This window comes from Heptranchias perlo, chromosome 9 (genome assembly GCF_035084215.1).
Source record: "Heptranchias perlo isolate sHepPer1 chromosome 9, sHepPer1.hap1, whole genome shotgun sequence".
In the NCBI taxonomy this organism is placed as follows: Eukaryota; Metazoa; Chordata; class Chondrichthyes; order Hexanchiformes; family Hexanchidae; genus Heptranchias; species Heptranchias perlo.
The window spans coordinates 28,998,846-29,018,665 of NC_090333.1; the positions used below are offsets into that span (position 1 = coordinate 28,998,846).

The 19,820-nt window shown below is 43.1% G+C and overlaps 1 protein-coding gene across 1 annotated transcript in view; it reads left to right on the forward strand.

The window, feature by feature from the left end:
* ptch2 (patched 2) overlaps positions 1 to 19,820 on the forward strand; it is a 145,669-nt gene that overhangs the window by 73,039 nt on the left and 52,810 nt on the right. Inside the window, exons 8-11 of the mRNA XM_067989586.1 lie at positions 1,321 to 1,390; positions 5,765 to 5,856; positions 14,301 to 14,496; positions 15,241 to 15,362. Coding sequence (XP_067845687.1) covers positions 1,321 to 1,390; positions 5,765 to 5,856; positions 14,301 to 14,496; positions 15,241 to 15,362 — 480 coding nt within the window. The remainder of the gene's footprint in view (positions 1 to 1,320; positions 1,391 to 5,764; positions 5,857 to 14,300; positions 14,497 to 15,240; positions 15,363 to 19,820) is intronic.

The window sequence follows — 19,820 nt, forward strand, 5'->3', positions numbered from 1 at the left end:
TGCCTGTATGTGTAATTGAGCAATTTATTCAAAATTTTAAAAAAATATTTTCTCCCCACAGTGTATCACCCCAGACCCCATATCAACTAATCTCGATTGTGAGAATGAGAGTAAGGGGCCTGCTACCTGCACCAGGGCTGCTTATGAGGTCAATGGTTGCCATTTAGTGCTTCTTAGGGACAAGGGAACATTTTTACTTGACACCAGGGTATCCCTATAAAAAGGGTAACCTTGTAGAGCAGAGATTTTTTACATAATGCTGGGACATCTCAGCAGCCCTGTTGAGATTTGCTGTTGACATGGTGAAAGCAAAATCTTTTGAGGCACTGTGGCAAAATTTCAATGTATATGCACATGTATATAAACATATATATTACAGCAAATGGTTAAATTATTTATTTTTTTATATATAGTGATAAATTTAATGTTGCAAAATTTGAAACACTGTTCTTCCAAGTAAGGAGAAGCAATAGGATCCCACATTGAACATTCGAAAATAACCCCAGTTAGAACACAAAAGTAAAATAATTCCCTGATGGCGACAGTGTTGCCAACAATCACATTTTTATTCATTTACTAATTTTTTACTATTCTCTTAATCCACATGATTCACCCTTCTATCCCCATGAATCATACGTGTTAAAGCAGCAGTATAAAATCAATGATTTGTTAACAAAATTGTGAATGTTGACAACATTGTGATGATTTTGCTTGTCGATCTTGCCTCCTGTTTTTGGGTGCTTGGCTCTCGTTTCTAAGGCATGTTATTTTCTCCCCCTCCTGCACCGCACATCGGCTGGAACTTCCAACTTCGGGCGGGGATGTAAAACAGGTGATAGCGAATCTGGCCCCCTGTTATACATCTCGCCCAATTTTTGATTTGAAGTCAACAGAAAGGATAAATCGGGTGGGGCGGTCAACCTGATATCGCCCGTTTCATGCCCTCCTCTCAAGTTGAAAGTTCCGCACATCATTCCCAGGACAAGAGGATGGCAGATGGCCTAATCTCAGGCTTTCCCCTTCATCCGGCTGATCTCATAGGACGGGGATGATGTTCCTCCCTCTCAGTCATTCTTTCTTGCCTCCACTCAGTACCTGATGACACAATTGAAAACCTGTCCTGCTTACCTGTATTTTTGGGGGGGGGCGAGGGGTATCCTCAAATAATATCGTCTACAGAACATTTAATTTAAATTCTTAACAGTACAATGTTCAGACAGTTGTAAACAAATGTGTATGTGCATGCACTCAGTAATTAGCATTGCTGGCTCCATCAGTGTACTGTTTAACAAGGTCATTGCCCTTTAACCTTTCTTTCAGGTCCTGGGATTTAAACAAAATCTGTCACAAATCTGGAGTGCCTATCATTGAGAATGGAATGATTGAGCGAGTGAGTATGACAAAAATTATACTTCACTATTTCAAGGGTGTCCCTTTACTCTCAAGAGCTTTTTGTTTTTATTCATAATTCTCAGAGAATTTTCTGTTGATTATCAAAGTGAGTGATGTCAGTGCTGGGGAACCGTTCTTTATGCACTGAACTTAGCATTACAGTCCTGATGTACGATGAAGTTTCCTCTGCTCTATCCCAAAAATGTGCACAGAGCCTTTGTTATGCATTGAATCTGTGACCACATTGAAGTAAAGTTGGTATAAAAATCGATTTCACTCTGATCTGGGTGAGCCATTTCGATCAGGAGGCGACTCAGAGTGAAGGTTTAACAGTATCATGTGTTAGCCCCATCTAACAGAAGGCAACAATATATCCCAAAGTCCAATATGTTGGAACTGTGTTTAGACCGTGCAACTATTAGATCTAAAATAGAGAGAATTCTCAACTGTCATTGTGGGCTGGATTCACATGCATGTCCCAGAGATGAAATCACACTAGCCGGCTTTGAAAGCCTGACAGCAACATGCAAGTTCCATTGTACGCAATACCATAGTGTCATATCATGTCAGGATCTCCACATGGGAGCATTTTTTAAAAAAACGTCTGCATCCCCCCCTTCACCATATTAAATTAACCCTTTCGCCTTACAACATAATAAATAATATAGATGCCAATTTGCGTTACAAGACGAAGAGATTGCTCGCTGTGTGGTGTGGGTATAAAAATCGATTTCACTCTGATCTGGGTGAGCCATTTCGATCAGGAGGCAACTCAGAGTGAAGGTTTAACAGTATCATGTGTTAGCCCCATCCAACAGAAGGGAACAAAATATCCCAAAGTCCAATATATTGGAACTGTGTTTAGATCGTGCAACTATTAGATCTAAAATAGAGAGAATTGTGTACCAACTAGTGTACCAACCAGTTCCCCACAATGATTATTTTCTTAGCACCATCAGGCACCAATTTTCTCCTCTCCTTTCCGGGCATAGTCACTGGGCATCAAAGGCAAACTCAATCCTGTCCCCATCCAAACATCCTCACGTACCTCTACTTCCAGCAGAGATCACTTAATAACAGTCAGGGCTGGGAACCATAGCTCATTTTTGCTGCCCTAACCCAAGGGTGCTGAGGTCAACTGTAGCAGTCCTCCAACCGCCCCGTCTAAGATCAGCTAATTTAGCACAGACTGGAGATTAAGCCTTCCTTGTCCATATAGTTCAGCTACTCACTAGATAAGCTTGCTGAATCATTGGGCAAGCCATATATTATCTTAACAATATTGGCAACGCACATAAATTTCTACTCTTTATGCAGAGCACAATGCTAACGGGCCTGTGCCCTCACACCCACACCACACAGCGAGCAATCTCTTCGTCTTGTAACGCAAATTGGCATCTATATTATTTATTATGTTGTAAGGCGAAAGGGTTAATTTAATATGGTGAAGGGGGGGATGCAGACGTTTTTTTAAAAAATGCTCCCATGTGGAGATCCTGACATGATATGACACTATGGTATTGCGTACAATGGAACTTGCATGTTGCTGTCAGGCTTTCAAAGCCGGCTAGTATGATCGAGACGCAGAGGCAGAAGGCTGATGACAGGCTGCACTGATTTATGGCTGGCTAATGGTTTTGGAGTTCAGCGTGGTCTCTGCCAACGTAGCCTGTATATGCTCCAGCGGAAGAGGATGTTTGGCACACACCGTCATTAATTATCTCCTCTGTTTTCCGTTCTTCCTCCTCCTCCCCCCACCCCCCACCCTGCACACACACATAACCACAAATTATTAAACATCAATCCAGCACTGACCACAACGGGTATTGTAGTTTATGAGGATCAGAAATCTTCTTGTTTATATCAAGAAATCAGTACTTTACAGCATCTTTTCATATGTAAAAGTATAGCTTTTTAAAAAGGTAAGAATTATGACAGATGATTGTGGCCTAATAAACCCAGGTTTGAAACTCAGCCACACAGTTTTTGGCTGAATTCAAGACTTATAAAAAGTGCTGCTAAATCATGTTAAATGTCTTTTTTTCTGTTAAGCATCACAACTTGCCAGTTTGCTGTTTGTTTGACTTTTCTAATCTGTAATTTAACCCAGCGGTATATAGTATTCTAGTATTCCTTCTCTTCCATGTCTAGTCCCATACCACACCTGGAAGAATTCTTTTCTGAGTTCTTTGCCGTTTGAAATAAATGAGGAGCTGGGTCATTGTGAGAAACAGCTGCAATGTGGGAAGATCCAGGTCTTGTCACCTAGCCAAAAAGGCCAGCTCATTCAGACCAGAGTCAGGGCTGGAAGTTAAAGAGCAGAAACTGCTGGTTACAAGGACAGGCATCAAACTCTGTCAACCCAGCGGTAGACCGTGTTATCACTATTAGAGAGCCTTCTGAGAATTTGAAAGGATCTCCCTTGTGGCCAGTGAGATGTACCATCAGGTTAAGGGAATCTCAGGAGCCAGTCCCCCACGTTTCCGCTCATAGAGCAACTATGGGGGTGAAATTCAACTTCAGCCGGGGCATTGGAAAGGAAAATCAGGCGGCATGTATATTGGTCGGTCGAATCACTACCTCCTGTTTCACACCCTTGCTGAAGTTGAATTTCGTCCCCTAGATCTCTACCTTCTGCACGGGAGCGCAGAGTGACTGCCCCTGATTTAAAAGTAAATGAGGACAGTGACATATGGAGGAATTCATTACAGGTGAAAGTCAGGCATTCCGCCATTTTCCACCAGTAAAGGAATTTCGCCCCATTGCAGTGATCAAATTTGTTACCCTCCGATTTCCTTGGTGTGATGCAGGAGAATGTAGTGGTCTTATTTATATCCTGCTGGCCAGCTGCCTGCCCGAAGTGGGTGTAAAGAGGCAGCTGGCGATAATTGCATGCAGATAAGTTACAGGGGATGGTTGGGGGGGGGGGGTTTCAGTAGGGTCTTGCGGGTGAGAAGAGGGGAGCCCAGGGTGGCAGAGGCCCAGACCTTCCTTGCGTGGCCTGGAGGAGAACTCCTGCTCCATTCTGGCCCCGCAAAGATAAGTTTAAAACTTGCCTTTTAGGGCCTTCGCTTCTTCCCTGACAGGTTCTCCTGCGCGGGGGCGGCCCAAGCAGTTGCCCTTCTCAGTCGGCAGTTAAAATGCTATTGGAGTCCTAATGTATCAGAGGACCCTGATTTGCACATATTAATAAGGCTCCCAGCTGACTCAGGCAGGCGCCTCAGCTGCCTACAGAAAAGGTCCCAGTTAAAGCAGGGGCGGGCAGGAACAGGGCAGTCAGTTTTCAGAGGTGATTTTAACAGCCGTTTGCCATGTTCCCACCAGGTGGGGCGGGATAAAATCAGCCCTGCCATTTTCTGTTATATTTCAGCATCTAGTCTTCACATCCCCACTGCTCCACACCAATCTCACTAGAAACAGTGCAGCCTCCCTAAACCACTAAACAACATTTCAGTAACACAAAAGTTTAAAAATATTTTTAATAACTATTGGATGTCGAAAGTACCCACTATCCCAAGATGGTGGGTACTTTTGGTAGCTTATTAAAACTCACTTTCTGTTATAAAGAATTCTGTTAAAAAGTGAGCTCCCCAAATAGCTCTGGGTAAATGCACTACTTAGTGTGTTATTGAGCCACAATAACCAAGACGGTCACATGTCCAGTCTCTGGTTGATATTGAGTTAGCTGACCTCGACCAGGGTGGTGCTAAAGATACTTCAATTGGCTTTAGCATGCCTGGGCTAAGGTGGGGGAAATCAGCCAGTGGTGATCATTACACAGCGACCCCTCTGGAAGGTAATGTATCTGTGGCCCTTGGGGTGAGGGACAGAATCAGGTTCAGCTCTGATGGAATCTATGATTGAATAGCCTGTTGACATTTCACTGTCCAGGACCACACATGAAGAATGACTATTTGGGGTGAGACACTGAAGGATTACCATTGCATTGGGAATGTACCCCATTGCATGAGTCATCCAGGACAAACTTGGGTCAGCCTGGAAAAACCTTCCCCCAAACCTCAGTCTTTAGCTACTGAGATTTGTTTTAGCACTGTGGTAGCACTATGACACTTTATCAAGTCATTTTTTTCCAGTCCTTGTAATTTGGTGAGAGACTGAAGGGTCAGTAAAGAGATTACACCTCCATAAACCAAAGATATCAATGCACACACAGCAACAATTATAGACAGGATAATGTCTTCTCCCTCCCATCATCAAACATACTTTGCCTTGACAGCAGACCCCAATTAATGGAAATCAACTGTCGAAATAAGACAAAATGAATTGTTTCTACCAAGTTTGCTGCTTTTATTGCCTTGTTTATGGTAAAATGTAGTAATATTTGTTCATTTGCCTTCCTTCCACCCTCTAGATGATTGAGAAGCTTTTTCCCTGTGTTATTCTAACGCCCCTGGACTGTTTCTGGGATGGTGCCAAGCTTCAAGGAGGTTCTGCTTACCTACCGTAAGTACGGCTGTGTTAATTATTATGTTTCTGGGGTTTTAGGGATTGGTACTCTAAAAATTACACACTGGACGTTTCTCCCAAGTTTTTGGTCTGAATTAAAGTGCTGCGAGGCTGAACAATGGCTCGCATTCTTCCCCTGCGATGTGGTTACTTGTCAGGCGGAGCAGAGAGACCCATGGGAATTCTTTGTCAACAGACGGTAACTGAAGTTATTCTCATGCTAATCTGAGCCTTATTGCTGCAAGTTGCCCAACAAATAAAATGTACACATTATTCATGCCACGGGCCCTATTTAAAAAATGCCCCTGAGAAGAAAAAGGCCCTCTTTCGATTAAAATCAACTCACTGACAAGCATTCCATTCTTGAAAGATTTTTCACAGCTTTTTTTTTGTGTTTACTCTGTAGTGTTAAACTGACACTGACTCTTATTCTTTCAAATGCTTTTTTAAAAAAAAAATCAGTGTACGTATGACATTTTCAATAGTTAGCATCTTTCGAGTTTGTTTCCTCTCCTCCCTCCCCCCAAACCACAGCACTTTCCCCATTTCTCTCCTCCCCCACCCACCCCCTCCTGTCCCTTTCCCTTCACTGCCGAGGGTTAGTCTGTGTGTGCCGTCAGCTTCCGCTTCAGTTCAGCCAGTTCGAGAACGCAAGAGAGAGAGAGAGAGAGAGAGAAAAAGGAGAACAAAGAATGGCAATCTATTCTCAAAAGTGGAAAAACAAAAGGGCTTGAGCAGGCTCACTCAAGCAAGAAATAGGAGATAAAGGAGCCTCTCTTTGGTTGCAGTAGAAGGGGTTGCTGGTATGTGGGAATCAGAAAGAGTTTGCTTCATGCGATGCCTTGCTCATGAATTATTGGAGTGTCATTCTGCCAGAGTTGGACATTTTCCCCCCTTGTCTTCTATTTGAGATGTCCTGTACACTCGCGTCTCTCTTTCCAACAGATTTTTTTTTGAAATGCCTTCACTTGGAAAGAAAAAATCAAAATCATTTGCAGGCTTTATTTATGAGAAAAAAAATTGAAAAGCAGACATAAAAAGAAAACTAATAAAACAAGACAGTACCAATATTCAAAGAACGTTTTAATCATTTCATTTCCGATAGCCCGAACTCTGGTTTCAGCTTGGGTGATGCTCTTAAGCTCAGGAGATATCACTAAAATGACAGCAAAGTCTTTATTTTTTGTTAAGAGAGTGCCTTCAAAAACACTTTTTTCAAATTTCCTTTATGGCCAATGCTGAAACATTGAATCATTTATGTTCAATAAAATTTCATTGCCATCTGTCATAGATTCTTTGCAAGACCACTGGCTTATAGTTCTCACGGAAAAAGGGACAAAGTTGTGGAATTCAATCCCCAAAACACCCATAAACTCGAAGAATCCCATGCAATAACTCAGAATTTGACTTATTCAGTTGTCCTGATTATTTGCTACTAAACGTTAAACCTGTGGTGGTGATGTCACAGATTGTCACTTCTCTTGTGCAGACATCATCATGCATTAAGGAGATGAAGTCTGACACCAGTCAGCATCTGCTGACAGCCACTGGCAGCACAGAAAACACCTCGCTCTCTAAACTTCACTCTGCCTTCATTTATTTTAATATATAGATATAATATCTTAAATGAAGGCAGATGGTAGGGAGCAATTTTGAGATTGTTACCTGATCCCATTTGTTAGTTTGAAAGCTTTTGAACTTCAACCTTATATTTTGTGCACTTTATGCTTAAAATACTACCATATTATCACTCTGCGGTGTTCCAGTATTCTATAGCTCATAAAAGTAACATTTTATATTAGTTACTTGAGTCACCCAAGCATCTTAGCTTATTTAAATGTTACCGAAAGGCTTGAAATAAAAAGGACAATCGATTGACTTATTCCTTCCCCCCCTCCAGTAAAGTAACTAAGTAAAGAGAGACCTGACAGTTCTGAAGAACTTTATTAGGTCTTGTCGAAATGGAGAGAGGCAGTCTGGGGAGGAGGGTGCAAGATCCATATAGGAACCTCTTCTATCCTGCCTTCCTGAGTCCAGTTTACCGCTCAGCTCCCAAATGGTGATGAGCTGGCAGCAGTGGGTATTGAAATGCACTGAAATGAGAAGAAAGAAAGAGAGAGAAAAAAAAGACACTCTTTGTGGTGGCGGGAGAAAACCGTACAAAAGGATATTTTACAGATGAAGAGATTAATGATTTAATGTGGCTGAGAAGAGAGCTGTTACATGGAGAGTGGGAGGAGGAACGAGCACAATGGGGGAGGGGGAGAGACACAATCAAGAGTGGCAGCCAGCGTTGGAGACCGCAGGGCTCTGTTTGTGGGGCGTAATCTGATTATTTAGAGGAAAGACCTTTAATGAAAAATTAATTTGATCGGGACTGACACATTGCCTGGATAAGTGCAGGTGGTGAGTGCCCACTGAAGGAAAATGGGTTTATTAAAAAGTCACCTAATTGCAGCAAGAGTTTGAGATCTTAAACAGGAGGACACTAATCCCACCTTTAAAGAAACAATAATGGTGGGAACAGGATTCTAATGTGTTGCCACATCAGCTATCAAAATGCTTTATAAAATGATTTTTTTCTTCAGATTAGCTAATTGTTATGCATCGCTTACCTTCTATAGGGTGATTGATATTGTGCTGTGTGAACACAAACATGTTAGCACATTTGTATGAAATTCCTGCATTTACTATTTTAACTGAGACATTAAAATACTGGATAGGGCAACTTCATACAAGTGCATTAACACATTTTCTTACTAATATTGAATGACAAAATATGACTCCATTGATATTTTATTTGTTGACACGTTAAGATTAATTTTTGGTTTCGATTTTTAAAATGTTCCTGATTTTTGATGAGTTTAGTTTTAAAGGGTTTTTATAGCATCACTCTCCAGTGAGACATTTGTCCAATTTCCTTAAACATAAAGCCTGCAGACAGAAAAACTCACAGGTGGGGCGGCCTCTGAAAGCCTCCATAAAGGGCCTGTTCCTCTCACTCACTTGCAGGTTGCTTTTTTTTTAACAGTTTAGTCAGTCCTTCAGCTGTCAAGCAGATCTCTTTAACTATCCCAACAACATCAAGTCAGAAGAGGCAGTGAGGGTCTCTTCCCCTCGCCCGCTGCAGGAATTTTAAAAGACCCAGGACAAACCACACGCCAGTAATATCAAGACATTTGAGAGTTCCCCAGTAATTGTCATGTCTCACTGCACAAAGTTAAGAAATGCGAGTGGGCACCGCGGCCTGATCAGGCTTTCCCTCACTTTGTTCCTCCATAATGGGATAATACATGGTCTTTTACTCTGCATCTGGCAATGATATAAGCTTAAAGGAGAAGGTACCTCTATGGGTAAGTATTGTCAATAGGAAGTACTTACCCGCAGACCACCTCTATGTGTTTTTCATTATTTTGGAAAAAAAATTAGCAATGAGAAAACAAAATGTTAATTTTTCAGAATATTTGTATTTATGGGGTGCCCTTATGTATTCGTCCACTTCTTGCTGTAAATGCTGGGACAGATGTGGTGAGATTTTTGGACAGCAGTGTGGTTGGTGTCTTTAGAAGGTGATGGTGGACTGGTTCCTTTCAGGGTAAGCAGTACCCTTTGACAGAAGTTACCTGTAGAGTTGCCTTCTCCACTAAGACTAACATTAGAAGTGTGGAGTAACTGAAGCACACAGCAATCAGAAGCACTTAGTGACATGGGGGAGATTTCTTCTGTTTACTGTTTGTAGCCAAGTTATACATGCATTCTTCATACATGTGTTTTTGATTTCACTACAAGTAGTGGACAGAGGAAATCTTTCTGCACAGTAACTTAAACAGATATTATCACTTCCATAAAGAGGGAGTCTTGTCATCAGTAGCCCCCTTTTTAAATTGAATAGTTAAAGCGATTTATGATTGTCAGTAACACTTCTTTTTGCAATGTCTATTTCTGTCGGGTTTTTTTGGGCAGTAGGTATTTTTATTCAAACAGTAACTGGGATAACATCGTCAATGGAATTGACTTGGAGAAGCTGCTGAATCTGACAGTGATAAATTAACGCCCACAGTTGAAATGACAACAGACAAAACAAAAAAATACAGAGGTTCCCCAAGTTAATGATAATTCATCTCCCTTATACCGTCTCGCTTTGTAACTCCTCCAACTCAGACCCACCCTTTCTCTGATTCACTGTTCAAATTGCAATATCCCACATAAGCATACAAGGCTACGGACCAAATGCTGGAATATGGGATTAGAGTAGACAGGGCTTGATGGCCGGCGCGGACACGATGGGCCGAAGGGCCTCTATCCGTGCCGTATGACTCTATGACTCTAATCAACAGGATAGACAGGAAAAAGATTTTAAAGGGGTTCTGCTGGTGAAACATGCTCATTAAAGAGACCCTTGATATTGAGACTCCCTCTGCAAATAACATCTGCTTGGTTATATTGAGAAAAGTTCAAAAAGCAACGTTAGCAAAATCTTTGAACAAACTTGGCAGAGAAATTGTAACTCCTGGCCATGTATTCCGAAACTTGCAGTGTAATTAGCATGAGGGCAGGAGCGAGTCACAGAATCCAAAAGCCTTGGTTAATAGAATGAGAGCAAGGCCTAGTCAGAAGAGGCGTGATACATTGGCCTGAAATTGCTCAGGATCGTGTCTGACGGGACCTTCCATCAGTGCTGACCTTGCTGGAGTTTGCGGGGTTAGTGGGAGAGCACTTCATTTACATGAGCTAGACGGGCACAAGTGCCATTTTGGTTGCATCTCCAGTGCCAAATTGTTCACACCAGCCTGAAACTTCAGCACTTGCCCACCTGTGGAGCAGGCGACCCTAAGCCACACCCACCCACACCCACCCCCAGCCATCATCCCCTCAGCACTCCAAGCTAGGTAGTTGATCTATAAAAATCATTGTCTTCAGCGTTTCAGGCCGCTTGCCTGCCCTCGGCCATATAGTGGGGCTCACATACACCTTGTGGATGCCGCTATGCCTCCACACGCACAACATACAACGATGTGGAGATGCCGGTGATGGACTGGGGTTGACAATTGTAAACAATTTTACAACACCAAGTTATAGTCCAGCAATTTTATTTTAAATTCACAAGCTTTCGGAGGCTTCCTCCTTCCTCAGGTGAACGAAATGAAATTTCGTTTCATTTCGTTCACCTGAGGAAGGAGGAAGCCTCCGAAAGCTTGTGAATTTAAAATAAAATTGCTGGACTATAACTTGGTGTTGTAAAATTGTTTACAACATACAACAACAGGTCCCACTGGAGCTTGAGGAATGCAAACTCCCGGCTCTGAGAGTCCCCACCCTTCGTCTGCCACCTGACCATCATTCTGCCCCATACAAGACAACCAGGAGACTCCTCGACATGGCAGTGACCCAGTGCAACCAGATTTACATCATTTTCTGTGGGCTCCTGCTGGTCTCCTGCCAGAATTACAGTGGGAGACCAGCAGAATCCCCAAGGCATTTTGGATCCATTGTCACTAAGGTGAGGGTAGAAGTTGGTTCTGGAGTCATAGAGTTATACAGCACGGATAGAGGCCCTTCGGCCCATCGTGTCCGCGCCGGCCATCAAGCCCTGTCTAATCTTATCCCATATTCCAGCATTTGGTCCGTAGCCTTGTATGCTATGGCATTTCAAGTGCTCATCCAAATGCTTCTTGAATGTTGTGAGGGTTCCTGCCTCCACAACCCTTTCAGGCAGTGAGTTCCAGACTCCAACCACCCTCTGGGTGAAAAAGTTCTTTCTCAAATCCCCTCTAAACCTCCCGCCTTTTACCTTGAATCTATGTCTCCTTGTTATAGAACCCTCAACGAATGGAAAAAGCTCCTTAGTATCCATCCTATCTGTGCCCCTCATAATCATGTCCCCCCTCAGCCTCCTCTGCTCCAAGGAAAACAAACCCAATCTTCCCAGTCTCTCTTCATAGCTCCAGCCCTGGTAACATCCTGGTGAATCTCCTCTGCACCCTCTCCAAAGCGATCACATCCTTCCTGTAGTGTGGCGACCAGAACTGCACACAGTACTCCAGCTGTGGCCTAACCAGTGTTTTATACAGCTCCATCATAACCTCCTTGCTCTTATATTCTATGCCTCGGCTAATAAAGGCAAGTATCCCATATGCCTTCTTTACCACCTTATCTACCTGTTCCGCCGCCTTCAGGGATCTGTGAACTTGCACACCAAGATCCCTCTGACCCTCTGTCTTGCCTAGGGTCCTCCCATTCATTGTGTATTCCCTTGCCTTGTTAGTCCCTCCAAAGTGCATCACCTCGCACTTTTTCGGGTTAAATTCCATTTGCCACTGTTCTGCCCATCCGACCAACCCATCTATATCGTCCTGCAGACTGAGGCTATCCTCCTCGCTATTTACCACCCTACCAATCTTTGTATCATCAGCGAACTTACTGATCATACCTTTTACATTCATATCCAAGTCGTTAATGTAGACCACAAACAGCAAGGGACCCAGCACCGATCCCTGTGGTACCCCACTGGCCACAGGCTTCCAGTCACAAAAACAACCTTCGACCATCACCCTCTGCCTCTGCCACTAAGCCAGTTTTGTATCCAAAGTGCCAAGGCACCCTGGATTCCATGGGCTCGTACCTTCTTGACCAGTCTCCTGTGGGGGACTTTATCGAAGGCCTTACTGAAATCCATGTATACCACATCCACTGCGTTACCCTCATCCACGCGCCTAGTCACCCCCTCAAAAAATTCAATCAAATTAGTCAGACATGATCTTCCCTTGACAAAGCCATGTTGACTATCCCTGATTAATCCTTGCTTCTCCAAGTGGAGACTAATTTTGTCCTTCAGAATTTTTTCCAATAATTTTCCTACCACTGATGTTAGGCTCACTGGCCTGTGGTTCCCCGGTTTTTCCCTACTCCCCTTCTTGAATAATGGTACTACATTAGCGGTTCTCCAGTCCTCTGGCACATCCCCTGTGGCCAGAGAGGTTCTGAATATATGTGTCAGAGCCCCCGCAATCTCCTCCTTTGCCTCACACAGTAGCCTGGGATACATTTCGTCCGGGCCTGGGGATTTATCCATTTTTAGGCCTGCTAAAACCGCCAATACCTCCTCCCGCTCGATGTTAATATGTTCGAGTATATCACAGTCCCCCTGCCGTATTTCTATGTCTACATCGTCCTTCTCCATAGTGAAAACAGATGCAAAAAATTCAATTAGAACCCCTCCTACATCTGCCGGCTCCACACACAGATTGCCATTTTTGTCCCTAATGGGCCCTATTTTTTCCCTAGTTATCCTCTTACCCTTAATATACTTATAAAACATCTTAGGATTTTCCTTTATTTTGCTCACCAGTGTTATTTCATGGCCCCTCCTTGATCTCCTAATTTCTTTTTTAAGTATCCCCCTGCACTTTTTGTACTCCTCTAGGGCTTCCTCCGTCTTTAGCCTTTTGTATCTGCCAAAAGCCCTCCTTTTTTTCCTAATCCATTCTCGTATATCCCCTGACATCCAAGGTTCCCTGGAGTTCTTGGAACCACCCTTGACCTTTACGGGAACATGTTGCCATTTTATGGTCTCAATCTCCCTTCTGAAAGACTCCCATTGCTCCGATGCGGATTTTCCTACAAGCAGCTGATCCCAGTCCATTTTGGCCAGATCCTGCCTTATCCTATTAAAATCGGCCTTCCCCCAATTTAGAACCTTTATTTCCGGCCCCTCCCTGTCCTTTTCCATGACCACCTTAAATCTCACCGAATTATGGTCACTGTCACCAAAGTGCTCACCTACTAGCACTTCTTCCACTTGGCCGGCCACATTCCCTAGAATTAGGTCCAGTACCGCCCCCTCTCTTGTAGGACTTTCTACATGCTGGCTCAAAAAGCTCTCCTGGATGCACGTTAAGAATTTTGTACCCTCTAAGCCTTTTACACTCTGAGTATCCCAGTTAATATTGGGGAAGTTGAAATCCCCCACTATTATTACCCTGTGATGCTTCTTCTTGATTGACAAACATAGTGTTATAATGATCAATATTATTGCACTTTTGATAGTGCTGTGTTGTATAAAGGGTAATTATTTATTTTTTCTCTTTGATTTGTCCTTTATGAAGCTCCATCTACTGGCTTGCTTAAGAACCATCAAATCTTGCCCAATGAGAGTTGTTGACTTTGAATACCAGTCAAGACTGTGTTTTGAACTTTCAGCCCATTGGTTGAGCGTACAACAAATTGTCCATGAGCTATCCCATCAAACTCCAGTGAACACTTAGAGTTCATCCTGCATGGTAATTAATACAGGCATTGCGGAGTTGATTGCTCATTCTGTTTAGAGACTACCTGTCGCAGACTACTCATGATTCATGCATCAGCGGTATCAATCGGAGGTGGCGGAGCATATGCTGGCTTAGCCAAAATGAACAATTTATGGATTATTTTTCTTTCAACAGAGGAAAACCAGATATTCAATGGATGAACCTTGACCCTGTGCAGCTCCTGGATGAACTGGGGCAGTTTACATCTTTGGAGGGATTCAGGGAGATGCTAGATAAGGCCCAAGTAGGACATGCATACATGGATAGACCCTGCTTACAACCAGGGGACACTGAGTGCCCTCCAACTGCCCGAAACAAACAATCACTGGAGGTAAGCCCTTTGGCAATTTATTTCTGTACTTTCGGCCTCGAGGTAAATTTTGGTCTTTAGCACTCCCAGTGCAGAGCTCCACATGCCAGGAGTAATACTGGGAATTTGGGCGCAGCCCCAGCACACAAAGCTCTACTTTGCGAATGCAAAACAGCAGAATTTACCCTGTAGTTTCTGACAGTTGTGGCCAGTGTACTTTTTAGTTGCGGCGGATATATGAATATTTTTTTAGAATGCCTTCGACCGGGTGAAGTTTGTTGAATATTACTGCCATTTCACTTCTTGGTCCTGGGTTTTTGAATCTAGGCAAGACTGATAGAATGTAAATCTCCTCTCTCTGACAATGGTACAGGTCCTATGTATAAAACAGTCTAAACCCAATTTCTTGTGAGTATGGGTTCACAGAATAAACCTACGCACAAATTGGCAGTTGCCGGTAAAGTTGTCCCTTCTGCTTTGTTCATCCACTGCATTAAATGTTTTGTGAAGGCTCTCAGAAGAAGTGTAGGTGCAGGCAAGTGTGACTATCCAGAGATTGGGACCACTCAGATCCAGGTGGCCCTTTACATGTAAGTTAATAGTAAAGGCTCCAGTTATCTACTTACATTTTACAGAGAACTAGTGGAAAACTCTATTCTCCGTGAACCCCACTTGAGATTAGAACCTGCCACTTGAGTGTGAACAATAAAAAGTACCAGTAACATTACTAAGTGTAAATTAAACATGATTTTTATGTTGTTACAGGCTCCTAATATTCCCATAGAATTAACTGGTGGCTGCCCTGGATTCTCAAAGAAGTTTATGCATTGGCTAGAGGAGATGATTTTGGGAGGCGTGAAGAAAAATTCCCAGAATATACTGCTGAGGTAAGGCAAGAGGGGGGATGAAAAATTAAAGGAGATAGAATTGGAACTAAGTGGTGCAAATAGGTAGAAATCTGACTTCTCAACTCTGTGACCTCCGTTTGAATCCGCACTAGACTGATTAGATAAAAGTCTCTTTTCTCTCTTAAGAGGCTAATAGGTACAATGGGCATGAATTTCCATGGGGTTCTCCTGATTGTTAATTGTAACTTCAGCAGAAGTGCTGCAGAAACCCCTGAAAAACAGTGTAAATGCTGCTTAAACCGTTTTTCTGGGGTTTCCGTGGCTCTCCTGCCAAAGTTACAGTGGGCAATCGGGAAACCTCCCAGTGAGTTTAAGGAGGCTCAAGCCATTTCCTATTAGTCTTGAGTCCACAGTACAAAATCGTCTCCAATTGTGCACTAATTAGCATCTACTGGGGACTCAATCAGAAAGGCTGCAAGTGTGGCTGGAGTGAGAAATGCATGTGTCACGGTGGGGAAATAGATGATATTCTTTTTGAAATTGCAGGTTACGGTATAGTATTTCTGACATTCTCGAAGAGACTCTGCCTTGCAGCTAACCTGTACTGTAGCTAACCTGGGAGTGAGAAGTACAAGATGTTAAGAGGTGGGTGTGGTGTATGCCCTTTTGGTATACCAGCATTCTGATCCCAGGTACGTGGCTCTTCTGTCTGCAGGATGAAGCCCATGTTTCTGTCACAGGCCAGTTACGTAGGGACTTGGACTGCAGGATGCCTGCCAACCCTATCATCCAGAAAAGGATGCGTGTTTCACAAATGAGGGTGAAAATGTGTGCGTACCATTTTGGGAGTGTTTCAGGGTGGCGCCATCACAGTTGCCAGGAATTAGATGATTAGACCTGACGCTGGTAATTGTGCGGGCATTGAACCCACTTTGACGACATGCTAAAGAACATTCAGACTGAAAGCTAGCCAATCAGAAATAACCAGCTGGTTGTCTCATTACACGAACGCAGAATTATTATTTTTTATTAATGTGGGCTTGCTTTGTTTTGGTCCCAAGTGGTTTTGAAAGGGTTAAAGCCTGAATCAGGCTCATTTGCCTTCCAATAACCCAACTGCAAAGGAATTCCTTGCAAGGGCAATCAGTGCTGCCCTTTGACCTGAACTCTGGTGTAGCCAGCTGCAGTAAGTGGATGGTCGTATAATCCTGCCTCTTACATCACTCTTTCATTCTTAAAGAGGGAGTCTCACCATCAGGTCCCTTTTAAAGAAGAGGGTCTCATCACTGGGACCCCTGTTAAAGAGGAAATCTCACCATTAGGAACCCTTTTAAAGAAGAGGTTCTTATCACTGGCATTCCCTTCTAAAGAGACAGTCTCACCCCCAAGATTCTTTTTAAAAAATAAACTATTTAAAAGAATTATCATTAACTTTAACATCCTTCTATCTATTTATTTCTGAGTGCTGATAATGTCATTGGAAGAACTATCGTAAAGAGGAGATACAGAACCTGCCAGTATGCAGGAGCTAAATTAATATCAGTAAAGATGCAGAGTCTGAAATTCCAGGAGTCCCACTCCACCACCGGCAGTTACGCAGAATAGAAACCCTGGCTGCCTGTGCCCAAAGACATAAAGCCCATCTGAAATTGTGGGAATGGGGTCAATTGTATATTTGGGTCAGGCCACTGGTGCCTGCAAAGGGGCTTCAGCAACACCCGTCCCAATTCACCTTGTAAGTTTCTCTTCCTGAGGTCTCACAGCATTCCTGGACTGAAGATAAAGGAGCTTTTTTTAAAAACCTTAAGCTCCACTGGGAGCCTTTTGCCTGCATAAGCAAGATCCCCTCTGGGATTGAGAAAGGTTATCGATCCCCTCTGGGATTGAGAAAGGTTATCGATCCCCTCTGGGATTGAGAAAGGTTATCGATCCCCTCTGGGATTGAGAAAGGTTATTGATCCCCTGTGGGATTGAGAAAGATATCGATCCCCTCTGAGATTGAGAAAGGTTATTGATCCCCTCTGGGATTGAGAAAGGTTATTGATCCCCTCTGGGATTGAGAAAGGTTATGGATCCCCTTTGGGATTGAGAAAGGTTATCGATCCCCTCTGGGATTGAGAAAGGTTATCGATCCTCTCTGGGATTGAGAAAGGTTATCGATCCCCTCTGGGATTGAGAAAGATATCGATCCCCTCTGGGATTGAGAAAGGTTATCGATCCCCTCTGGGATTGAGAAAGATATCGATCCCCTCTGGGATTGAGAAAGGTTATTGATCCCCTCTGGGATTGAGAAAGGTTATTGATCCCCTCTGGGATTGAGAAAGGTTATTGATCCCCTGTGGGATTGAGAAAGATATCGATCCCCTCTGAGATTGAGAAAGGTTATTGATCCCCTCTGGGATTGAGAAAGGTTATTGATCCCCTCTGGGATTGAGAAAGGTTATTGATCCCCTCTGGGATTGAGAAAGGTTATTGATCCCCTCTGGGATTGAGAAAGGTTATCGATCCCCTCTGGGATTGAGAAAGGTTATTGATCCCCTCTGGGATTGAGAAAGGTTATTGATCCCCTCTGGGATTGAGAAAGGTTATCGATCCCCTGTGGGATTGAGAAAGATATCGATCCCCTCTGAGATTGAGAAAGGTTATTGATCCCCTCAGGGATTGAGAAAGGTTATTGATCCCCTCTGGGATTGAGAAAGGTATCGATCCCCTCTGGGATTGAGAAAGGTTATCGATCCCCTGTGGGATTGAGAAAGATATCGATCCCCTCTGAGATTGAGAAAGGTTATTGATCCCCTGTGGGATTGAGAAAGGTTATTGATCCCCTGTGGGATTGAGAAAGGTTATTGATCCCCTTTGGGATTGAGAAAGGTTATTGATCCCCTCTGGGATTGAGAAAGGTATCGATCCCCTCTGGGATTGAGAAAGGTTATTGATCCAAACTCTGGGACCAATAACCTTAGTCTTAAAGAATTGTGTGATCTTTTCTGGGGCCTCCATGGAACTCTAACCAGCTAAGAGTTAGCAAGAGCTCCATTGAGAATTACTGAGGACATAATAGGCGGTATTCCTGAGATAGCTTGAAGACTCCTCCAGACATATCCCTTGATGCAGGGGTTGGAGGGTTGGGCGGAAGATTCTCCCACCAGGATTTCTTGTAGCGGTGCAAATGGGGCCGACTCCAAGCAGAACCGCATTCTACCCCATATCCTGTTCCCCCAACCAGAGATCCGCCACACTTAACGCCTTGGTCAATGTGGGACTTCAGGGCCAGTCATTAACCCAGACAAGCTCTGGATCTTCAACGGTGGTCATGTTAATTCAGCTACTTCACATTGTGGTGTTCAGGAATTCTTCTGAACCAGTCTCCACTTAAATACCATCTGCGTTCTGTATTTTAACAGTTTTATTTAACATCACACAGAAATACATTGGAGGATGGAAAGGATGTTAACATAATATCAAAAATAATATTATAACACCTTTTATTTTAAAAAAATATTATAGTGCCAGTGAAACTCTCACTTTAAGAACAGCTGTCAGCTTTAAGGTAATGCTGGATATATTTGCCCAAAATATTGCTTTGTTTCCATTAATAATTAATGGAAATGTGTATTTTTAATTGAGTGGGGGAAGGCAATCGTTGTCTTTAGTTGTGCAGTAGCACAGGATGTCGATTCTGTAAAACACTGTCAATGGTGGTCGTGTACTAGTTTGCAGCTGCTATCACAATTATGTGAGTTTCCTCTCTTCCCGAACTAATCAAGTCCTTTCCAGGGTTACCAATTTACACCTTCCAGCAGACTCTTCAAAAAGGCACTGGTAGAAATTGGCAGCTGATCTCCCTGTCTAACTCTATGACTGCCTGGGGAACAGTGTGTGGCTCCGGAAACAGATAAACCCAAAGACAGGAGAAAATAACACAGATCATTTCAAATTAAAAAAAAGGAAATACTTTAAATCATAAAAAAATGAATGGAATGTTATACAGTCCCAGTATTTTTGATGCTGTTCTTTTTTATTTAAAACCAATATGAAATGAGTGGGATTACAACAAAGTTGGTCCTTTGCCCAGAACATGACCTGGGAAATCTCCGTGGATGTGGTACAATCCCTTTAAACAGGCCGTGAAAGACTTGGAAACATTACTTTGTGATATGATTTATGATATCCTAGTTTTGTTCTTTGAGCTATGATTGTCAGAGTGCCAACCAGCAGGCTGCCCAGTAGCTGAAAGCACAAACTGAACTTACACCTGTGACAACACTCCTGTGGAGTCTCCATGATGGAACTGCCATAACATTTATTATGTTATTAAAGTGTTGGGAGGAGTTCTACTGGCCTGACCCACCTAATGTCCAAAGCTATTATAGATTATCTGACCTAGGGTCTAAAATTTTAGACCCAGTATATGTGACTAAACTACATGAGTAAGAAGCCACAGTGGACCAGTGAGAACAGGGACTTGTAGAAACCATGAGCTTGTTGAGAAGAAGA